The sequence below is a fragment of the Natrix helvetica genome (genome assembly GCF_964273705.1).
Source record: "Natrix helvetica genome assembly, chromosome: 6".
Lineage (NCBI taxonomy): Eukaryota > Metazoa > Chordata > Lepidosauria > Squamata > Natricidae > Natrix > Natrix helvetica.
Window position 1 is genome coordinate 27,121,339 of NC_138553.1, and position 11,478 is coordinate 27,132,816.

Below are 11,478 nucleotides of genomic sequence, written 5' to 3' on the forward strand. Positions count from 1 at the left end.
TGCTTGTACTGAATATCCAATATGTATAAAAAACAAATGCTATCAAGAGACCCTAGTATTTGAAAAAAAGAAATTGGTTGGCTCTGTGGAATGAAATGGTTAATGCCCAGCATTCTTTAAGAGAAGTCTCTTGACATCCTGTTGTGCTTAGTTGTCAATAAAGCCGCATCAGATGACTTCGCTTCCTCCCTCCCTACTCAGAGAAGAAAGAAAGAAAAAAGGAAAGGGCTGAACTTCTCTAGTGAGGGGGTGTGGCGAAAAAAGTGTACATGTTGCAAGAGAACTTTATGTTTTCTGAGGTCAGATGTTTCCTGGCTGAGCACGTGATCACACAGTAAACGTATAAAGAGAATGATGAAGGAGGAGGACTGCTTCATTCAGAAACCTCTCAGCCTCTGGAAAGAACAAAGCAAAAGGCCAACAGAAAGACGAAAGAAAGGATAGCGAACAACAGAAAAAGGGAAGAATGGCTCAGCACACTGAAGGGTGAGTGTTGGTTTTAAGACATTAATATATATATTAGAATTCTTGGTATTTCTTTCCCTAACAGAAATCTCTGTGAGTCTAGAAAAGTTCGTATGAATAAATAGATTGTAATCCCACCAATCTGATTTCATTCTAAATGTCAGCCTGATATGTGATCTTTTAGTCTGATATCTGTAATTTTTCCCAAACTCTTTTTTTTGTCCAAAGAAATGTAACTTTTTGTTTGAACATATCTTATCCTTGAAGAATGGAGGTCCTTCCACTATTGTCTAGAAAGGATGTTCATCTTTTTTTCTGGTTTCCTAAGATTGTCAGTTTAACTTCTTTGTTAAAGGACTAATGAGAAATTCATTAATACCAATTATATCCTAAACCACTCCCTTTCTTTCATATCTTCAATAGGAAGTTTCAGGACCTTTCAGAAGCCCTGAAGGAAAACACCAAAGATGTTCATGAAGAGGCAGAAAACACAGACTTCATGAAGATTTTCCAAAAGGGACAGGTGTCACTTCATGAATTTAAGGTACATGTCTTGTGGTTTTGGAGGAGCAATGGTTTATGGATAAATTGTAAATTAAGCTGTAGATGCAGTATAATGTAAGTTGATGTAAAAGAAAATTGAACCAGCTTATTATCCTGGGCACAGGAAATTGGACAACTCAGATTACATTAGAACCATAGATCCTTCAAGGCTCCAGCCTTCCCATGGAAGACAAAGTACCAGGTAGAAAAAAAGAGTGGGAGGAATTGTGTGAGGGAAACCCCCTCCCCCAAATTCAGTTTTGGAGCTGAAAATAAATTCCCAGGATAATTATGTATTTTTAAATTTCTACTACTTGTTAACTTCAATGGTACAGCAACTTCTGCCAATAACTACATTTGATCTGGTTTGAATTTATGGATCTTAGTATTTTAATAAAATATTAAAAATAAAATAAGAGACAGAAGCCTAGTCACCCTTCTTCTGATTTTGACCCTCTTCTCCTTAATTACAATTGGTGTAAGCAATTTTGTGCTTGACTCCACTGCTATACCAATCTTAAATATGTTTATTCAGAAATAATTTTCCCTAGAACTTATTCCTCAGTACACGTGGGAATATAATGTTTGTTAAAGTTAAGCCATAATCCGAATACTTAATTCAAGATATTCTTGAGATGTATATAGATTTTGCTTGAGAAGAGGAACTTCATCAGAATGCACAACTTTATAAAAGATTGAAAATATAGAATTCTGTAAGTAGACTAATTAACACATGTGTTACATGTTAACAAAAAGAAAACAAGCAAGGAAAACAAATTACCCCACGATAAACCTGACAGACAAGTCTACTGTGCCGGTAAATATTGTTGTTCTGAAACAAAAACATTACACCATAGCAACATTACCATATACACCTAGAATGTATATTCAACAAGAAATCACACATTATATGTTTGTTATATTTGCATAATATATTTAAAGTGAATTGAGGAACTCTTAAAATAAAAAAGAAAGAAAACTTATAGTGTAAATCATAGTATACAATTTTATGTTGGAATTACAGTATAGAAGATGGGAAGACACAATCCCCTGATTCATTTTTGGAACATATTATGCATTTTTGCAATGTCAATATAGATGACCAAAGAGATGCGCAAATACCTTAATATTCTTTTTCCAGTATAACTGTTAGACTATTTCCACTAGAAATAGTCATTAGATAGAAGTGCTGAATGGATAATGGAGGCTAGGAAGCAGGGACACAATTAATAAAAACAACAGAGAGAAAAATAAGGTAGAACATTTTTACTAAAGTAAAATGGAAGTGATGGCACTACAAATAAAATTAACCTCAATTGACCAAAATACTTCTTGCAAATGGAATGTTAGAACTTCCTCAGATTCCTTTTCTTTGTTGATTGGCTAGTCTCTAGTAAACTAGATTGAGTGAGAGGCAAGTACAAACAAGAAACATTATAAGTAATTTAATTATTCAAAACTCCATTATTACCTAGAGAAAATGTAAACATGTTTTGATATGTGTGTATGGTTGTGTAACATTAGATCTAAATTAAATACAATGCAAGTTTATTATGATTGGCTCTGTTGTTATTTTTAGATGTAAGAACAAATAATGAGAAAACAAACAGAATCAAGACAGTACATTCCATTTTCTTCAAATGAATTTTTGCCCAAAGTTGCTGATTACCAGCTAATGGGTTAGGGAAGTTTAAGTGATTCACTACAGTAGTAATACATTTCATTCTCTAAGAATAATCTCCTGAAGCTGACAAACATTTACTTCCCTTTCTAAAACTACTGATTAAGCAGCAACATCAACCATGTATAGGGTTTCCTGCCTAGGCAGGGGGTTGGACTAGAAGACCTCCAAGGTCTCTTCCAACTCTACTATTGTATTGTATTGTATTATGTCTCTCAGTTCTTACTTTCCCTAATTCTCACCTAGTATCTACTGCAACATTTCTCAAAGGAGAATCTTCAAGTTGTATCAGACTATTAATTTTCATCTTCATCCAGCTATAGCAATTATGCAGGTTGGGAATTATAGGATCTGAATCCTTTGAGGAGTCATCCCAACTGGCTAGGGCTGTTTTATTGTTTAGGATGATCAGCATTTCATGCTGCTTTTGACAAGTAGACAACTCACAATATAAAAAGAAGGCACAGTAAAAAAAAAAAAAAGTGCAACAGACCAAATTACAGATTAGAAATTTATATACTAACCTCAAGACAAATACATCGTATTTCAGACACCTGATTAAAGGTTTCATCCATTAATCTGCATAATACTGCATGATCTGCCAAGTGTGAAATAGTGGCATCAAGGTGGAGCCAAATGGAAAATGCTAGTGCAAGGGGCACCAACCTTTGGATATAAAAAGGATTCTAATAGCTAAATTAAGAAAGTGAGTTTTTCATATAAATTTAATAATATAAATATATAAAATAATTTCTATCACATTAAGTTCTCAGGAGAATAAGAGAAAATAGATGCTTCTAAAATGTGTTGAACAATGCTCTAACACATTATATTCTAAGTATGTATTTTGATGCAGTCTGAGAGTATCCTATTATACTGCTAGCTGAGGGTAGAATTGTAGATCACTAAATACAACAACTATGATCAGCAAACTCAATCTACATTCTCTAATGACTTTGTTCTACTCATGCTTCTCCCATACTCTCAAGTCACACAAGGGTCCAAAACCAGGGGTGGGCTTCTGGGGGTTTGCAGAGGTTCGGGAGACTCTCTAGCTAAGATTCTGTGCAGTTCAGAGAACCCCCAAATCCCACTCCTGGTTGGCTTCTCCCACCTCGTCCCTCCCAGGAGTCCTCACACAGCCTGTTTTGAATGCAGGTAAGTGCAGGATGTGCACGGAGTCTCAGGGAAGGCGAAAAACTAGCATAGGGGAAGTTCAGGAGCCTGGGGAGGAGGTTTTCGCCCTCCTGGAGGCTCGAGAAAAGCCTCCAGAATCCAGGGCGGGCAAAAATCCCCCCCCCCCGTGAAGGAGGCCAACTAGGCCACACCCACCATGGCCACATCCACCAAGCAACTGGGCAGAGAACCGCTTGCTAAAAGTTTTGAAGCCCACCTGTCCAAAACGTGGGATGAAAAATGGAAACAACTAAACAGTGCTAAAAATTTAGCAAGTTTAGAGGTCAATCTAAGACCCTAGGGAATTGCTATGTGGCCATCCTACTAACATCAGGGTCTATATGACTCATGACAATCTTGCAGCCAACTTCCCTCTCTTATTTGCATATTTAAGCCATTTTCTAGTAGTCCTATTTTTTCTTTCAATCTCCAAACACAGTATTTTCCTCAAATTGTTGTGAAACTAGCTCTTTTATTGAATCTAAGCAAATGTTTCATGGAATTTGGTTAATATTTAAAATATATCTAGTTTTGTTTTTCTGATCAAATGTATTTAGACCCAATATTACACAAAGTATTTGATTTAAAAAAACATTTTAAAAAATGGCAGTGGAAAAATAACACCTGAAGTCTTTTTTCTTAAAATTGTTTCTGTAAATTTTAAAAGTTTGGTTGTATCTAGCGGTGATGTTGCACTGTAGGAAAATAATGCTGGAATGAGGGCCTAATTTGTCTCTAATTTGTCTTAGCCACTGCATCATCTCAAACTTCTCCACATGGGGGTGGAGGAGCATTTGTAACAGTAGAACTCTTACATGGAAAGTCATGATAGATAAGGAAAATCACTCGAAACTTTTTTCCACTACTTACAACCCACTGATTTTATCAGGAATATTGCCAGTGTAGGTTGAGTCTTTTCCAGTGTTGAAATCTGTTAGTATACATGCAGTTTTAGGAAATCAATTATATTTCCTGTAGAATGTCTACAATTGGGATTCAAATGATCAACAAGTGAAGACCAATCAAATTTAATACATATGGTGTCCCACACCTTTTTCTCACATCAGTGAGGCAATACTACTGCATTCAACCTACTGCGTTTAATGAAGAATTTGAAACCTACATAATGTTAGATAATTGAATGCCAATATAAAATGTCACATCGTAACCATTCCAAATGACATGAAAGGGTTGAACACAATTTGTAGACGATCAAATAAAATTGCCCAGACATCAAATGCTACCAAAACGGAATTGGTTCTTAGGAGCCTTTTCCACCTAAAATTGGAATTCATGAACACTATGGCTTTTTAATAGGAAGGTGAATCTAAATATCAAATCAAATAAATAAGAAACATTTACGACTAAAGGGAGATTTTGTAACTGTTTTTCTTTTCCTCCCTGTCCTTGTTTTAGCTTTATTTGGGTTCTCTGTATTGCATCTATGTGGCTCTGGAGGAAGAGTCTGAAAGGAACAAGGACAACCCAGTATATGCGCCTGTTTATTTCCCCAATGAACTGAATCGCACAGCTGCACTGGAAGATGACCTGGAGTATTTCTATGGTCCCACATGGAAGAAAGAAATCCAGTGTCAGGAAGCAACTCAAAAATATGTGGATAGGATACATCACGTGGGCCAGCATGAACCTGAACTTTTAGTGGCCCATGCTTACACTCGATACCTGGGAGATCTGTCTGGTGGCCAAATTCTGAAGAAGATTGCCCAGAAATCTCTCAATTTGCCCAATACTGGAAAAGGGCTGTCTTTCTTCAATTTCCCTGGCATCACCAACATCAGCAAATTCAAACAGCTTTATAGAGCTCGGATGAACAGCATCCCCATGGATTCTTCTACTATTGAAAGAATTGTTGAAGAGGCTAGAAAATCTTTTCTTTTGAATATTGAAGTGAGTAATTAGTCACGTATATTTAATTTTTGCAAAGCAAAGAAATAAGTAATTTAAGAAGTACAATTCTCCTACTTAAACATAGATTGCTGTTTTATCTGGTATACTGAAATATCTCCTTCTTTATTAAAAACAATCAATAACAATTGGGGTGGTTTTCATAGAACTTTTCCTCTGGCTAATCATAAAGATTATTATGATCCTGGAGTTTGGGTGTAGTAGAAATAATTGTGCTGCATTTTAAAAGCTTAAGATGACCCTCTCAAATAAAACAACCTGCTCTATTAGAATCAACCAGTGTAAACAATAATAACTAATTAACATATTACCATATTCTTAAAATGCTTCAAGCAGGACCCTACAAATTGATTTGGTTAATTTTTACAAAGGAGCACGTGTTTCTGGCGGGGGGGGGGGATCCTTTCAAAATATACATGGAAGTATTCAAATCTATCAAAAATCCTTGCTTCCTGACATCTGTTTATAGACAATTAGCTTATCTCAGCATTTTAGCCTGGGTTCTTTCACTATATTTTTGTAGCATTTCATATCAATTGAATATTATTAAGATACTATTAGGCTGTTATATCTCAAAGAACATTGTGGGAAAGGACAAAGGAGTTATAGCAGCTCTATTGAGTAAAAGCTACAGTATAAGAGCCTCTTTATCTCAAAAGAAAAATTGAATAGAGAAAACCATAGTGCAGTAATATTATAAAACTGTTTCATAATACCAGTAACTTAAGTCAGCCAATGAAGGTGAAATTGGGATGATTCAAGACACATTTTAAAAAATATATCCCCATATTATGTATTGTTAACTGTTGAATTTCATTTTTATAAGATGTGGTCATGGTCATTAGCATGGACATTTTAAAAAGAGAATTAGATTATTCATTATAATTATGCATTATTTCCAACAATAGAAGCACTTAGCAGTATAGAATTCAAAATTAAATATATATGTAATTGACTGATGATCTCATGACCAATACTTTCCATACTGAGAAAAGTTCAAATTCCATCAATACAAATGAAGTATTATGTACTTGATTAGAAAATATGAATCTTTCTTTTTCTCCTCCCAAGTTACTGGTATTGCAAATACATTTTCTTTACCTGCAGATAGATAGAAACATACCTACAGGAAGAACCAAATTTTCATATTTATCTATGCACTAGATTTATAGCATTTCATATTCAAATTATATTCATTATTGATATCCATTATTGCAAAGATCTACTTTGCCATCATTAAACATATTAAACATCCATTTTCTGTCTTGCTTTCCATACCAAAAGTTATACTGAAGTAGGAAGACTGGAAGATAAGGAGACTTTCTAAATTCCTTAAAATGGATCTCACAAATTCTAAATTCAGGAATGAAGAATGCAATTAAATGCAATTAAACTACTCTATGATTCATTTTTCTCAGGTGTTTCAGGAGCTGCAGAAGTTGGTGGATCAAAGCAAGCCTCCACAGAACAATCATCTTGGGAAATCCAAATTAAATTTTCACACAACAGGAAACAACAGAACACAGCGTAAGAAATTATTTTAGCTTTCAGATTATTTTTGCAACCGCAATAAAAAAAATGATTCATTAATATTCACTATTGTAATTTATTTTCTTATTGATTTTTATCCTGGATAATTGAAAAATCAGTATATATTATAAAATATGCCCGCTTAGAATTTTTTTCACACCTCCCTTTGTCATCTACCTGCCCCTGTGCATCTAGAATATCTTAAGTTTGGTATAGGCCATATGTTAAACATGGAACTTTTTCAATTAGTGATATGAAAAACAGATGGAAAACTAATTTACAGCTACACTATAAGTTACAATTCTACCAAAGAATGCATATCCAAATATTTCATACAATAATCCACAGAGGGGAGAATGACAGGGGCATCTTGTCACATATATTGAATAATTTCATCATTTTTGTGATATCACGATGCACATATTTACCATGTTGATATCTCCATGGCTTGTTATGGCTTAAAGATTTATGATCATATATTCGATTGTATAACTATAAGACTATAGTTAACTTTTCATGGTTGTTCTTGCTTACAAGTTGTGCATTCCCTCATTTTCCTCCCCACAGTTAATTCATTTGAAAGCTACAACCACCAAATGGTTGTCTATCACACAACTGAAGTCCACACAATTGTAATATATGGTCTCATAAACTTTGCAGTGTTGCTGCAGTATGCTTTATTTGCAGAGCTACTAGGTACTAGGTATTTAGTGATGCTAGGACTGTAACTAAAACATTGCTATGCTTAATGATTTATTAATACAACCTTTCCAGCTGTTTTTTATTCTGAACAATATTTGTTTTCTTAATACAGTGCCAACGGAAAGTGGCCAAGCACAGATGAAGCATACAGATGTGCTGCCCAGCACCTCACTCTTGCGTTGGACTCTCGCTCTTTTCTTATTAGCAGCAACAGTTGTTGTGGGCTTGTATGCTCTATGAACTGAAAAGAACTTAAGCACTTTTACTACTACTTGCCTATTCCTGAACTAATGCATTTTTTAAAAGAAAAAATGAGGGTTACATATTTAGATTATCTCGCATAATGGAAGCACTGAGTTTGACTATTTCTCCAGGTCTAGGTATTTTTGTTAACAATAGCTTTTTAAAAGAAGTTGGTGTCAAATACATTTCTCTAAAGAACCGGAAATGCCATTTTATGACATGCCATTAAACCAATAAGAAGCCAAGATGAGAAAAGAATGATAACTATGTGAGGAATAAATCAAGCTGTGATATTTTGTCCAGAGTTTATGTACAATATTTTCTATACAGTATATGTTGCATGGCTTGCTTTTCTTTGTCCTAAAATGGACTAGATTGCTTAACTATGACATTATGTGACACACTTCTACAACTTTAAAGCAGATGTGCCTTAGCAATGACCTTTCAGGAACAGAACAAAATATTATTGTATTTGTACCTTGTACTTTTAAGTTATATGTACTTTCATTAAAACTCTTGTAAGTTAACTCAACTATGTACTTTTATGTGTTTATCAGATTGTTTGAAGAATGTTTGCCTTTCCACCTGAGTAATATAACTGATAGAAATGGACTAATCAGTACTCTGACAAAGCTAATGCATCCCTGTATTTGGGGAGATAATTAAATCATTCAGTACCACAGTTATTATAAAATCTTTTAAAAGTCAATATTGAAAAGGCGTTTATTGGAAGGACCTAACATGTGATCTCTATAACAGCTGTTTATGTTTTAGAGTCCAGCAGTCCAAGCATATCAAAGGTTTATTACCTTAATATTATTGGCTAACTTAGAAAGGGTTACTTGATCATATTTTAGACAGATTGAGGAAAAATGCATTTTGTTAAGGCTTGTTTTAAATCTAGAATATATTTACTAAAATTATAATAAAGCTTAAAACATATGAGGTAGGAGCACTTGCTCAGGTAGCAATAAATATATTAGTAGTATATGTAGTTAAAAACAGGAAAAATGTTATTTCCTAAAAAGAATACTGACATGACTAAAATCTCATACTGATCTTGAGCTAGATTAATTACAAATTAGCATCCAGTTCATACATCCATTAAATATAATAATAATAATTCCCTTGGGCACAAACAAGGAGTATACACACATAGAATACAATTCTTTCATTCTAGCCCCTTTAGCCATTCAGTACATTGTTGATTTCAGTGAATTTATATTTTTAAAATAATATATTTCAATATCAAATGCTAACTTTAATTCCCATCCTTCAAAAACTAATTCAATTGTATTATTTATTATATTTATATTGAACTTTTTCACTAAATTTGACTTGCAATGATTCACATCACTTGTTAAATGAGTCACCACATGCCATTAAGTGAGATATCATGTGATCAACACTTTTAAAAATTATAGAGCAGCCTCCAAAAGATTTTATTTGTAAGGTTTATCAATATTTACCACATAAAAAATTCAAATTGACACTGTTGTATGAAGAACTATGCCAGACTAGACATTCCTAAATGGCATTGTGGTGATCAATAGCCAGATGGTGAATTCTGGCTGGCACTGTCTTCCAACTTAGTGTGTGTGAGATTGCCCATTTGCATTCCACATACTTGCTGCTTGTGAGAAGACTACTGGTTTTTGCAGTTGACTTGTGGATTGAGCAAATAGATGTTGATCTCAATCAACCTCACAGCGTTTTGGACACAAGGTTTATTCAAGCCTCACATAAACACTTTGGGATGTAATTTATAGTTAAAGAGATATTTACTTGTGGGTTGAGCAAATAGATGTTGAGGGATCTCAACCAAGCTCACAGCCTTTTGGACACAAGGTTTGTACAAGCTTCACATAAACACTTTGGGATGTAATTAATTTATAGTTAAAGAGATATTTGCTGAATGGAAGGATAAGAGAATTCCACTTGATGAGTCAACATTCTTTTTGGATTTAGAAGGGGAGGGAAAGGGGTTAAAGATTTAAATACTTTCGGCAAAGAGCTTAAGAAGGAGTGGATGTAAGAAAGTTTAAAATGGAGAAAGGTTTTTAATATTGTTTTCTGATGAAAGTTGTTGAATAAATTGGAATTAAACTAGACAAACAAATTGAACTTTCATGGATTTATTATTATTATTATGCAATTAACAGGTGGGATTTACAGAACAATAGACAAAAATAGGAGACAGAGTGATGCTAACTGTAAATAAGGAGTGACATTTGAGAGGAAAGTATATTAAGGCCACAGAAAGACAAAAGGAGGGATGGGAGAGCTTTGCTTTTACTTTTTCCCTTGAAATAGAGACACTTTCACTTTTGGATTACAATATTACAATGACAATCACCAGAAAAGCTGGATCCATACAGCAACCTTGGAGAGATGACTTATACCAGATTTATTTCAGAAAATGTTTTAAGAAATTGGACAATAAGTTAACCAAAATGATGCTAAGTTGATTAAATCACTGCCTACTAAATTAACAATTCTGAAAAATGAATCAAAGACTTGGAAAGTTTTAAAAAAAAGGTTAAATAATAAGTCAATAAAATGGGAAGCTCTGTAAAAAAAAGCATCTGTAAATTTAGAACAAATGATGAAGTGGAAATCCTGAAAAGTTATGGAAAGACAGCTGGAAAGTTTGTTTTTGTCTAATTGCATAAAACAGAAAAATAGACTTGAGTAAATATAAGGTGACCAACTTTTTTACAATGAAAAGGAGGACAAATAAATTGGAAAAAAATATCGTAAATAAAAAAAATATTTTATTCATTGCAACAATAATACACTAAAATATGATATATGCATAATAAAAACATTTGTAACATTTTATATTGTAATTATGCTTACATGCCTGTTAATTATTATTTAAATAAGTATTTTTCCATTGAATTGCCCCCTACTGCAATACAAAATTCTCCTCTGCAAATATTGCAGAAAACAATGGCATCTTTCTTTGAAATGAGGAATGTAATGGCATTTCCTCTTTTTTGATTTTTCCATCCCTAAATGAAATTTAAAATTTAAAATAAAATATAAAGCTACACGAACGATTTAAGCACATTATGAATAAATAAAATTAATTATTACAACTGAAACTTTAATAACATAAGCGAATAAACTTCACTAAAATTTAAATTTAAATTATTTTACACTTCTGTTGACAACAAGGTTGTATAAACTTGTAAATAAAATTATACGTA

General features: G+C 33.5%; 1 protein-coding gene across 1 annotated transcript; it reads left to right on the forward strand.

The window, feature by feature from the left end:
- Positions 1-327: 327 nt before the first annotated feature.
- HMOX1 (heme oxygenase 1) lies at positions 328-8,798 on the forward strand. The gene is made up of 5 exons (XM_081956656.1): positions 328-486; positions 889-1,009; positions 5,282-5,773; positions 7,210-7,318; positions 8,136-8,798. The coding sequence occupies exons 1-5, from the start codon at positions 467-469 to the stop codon at positions 8,261-8,263; spliced, it is 870 nt and encodes a 289-aa protein (XP_081812782.1). The 5' UTR covers positions 328-466; the 3' UTR covers positions 8,264-8,798.
- The last annotated feature ends 2,680 nt before the right edge of the window (positions 8,799-11,478 follow it).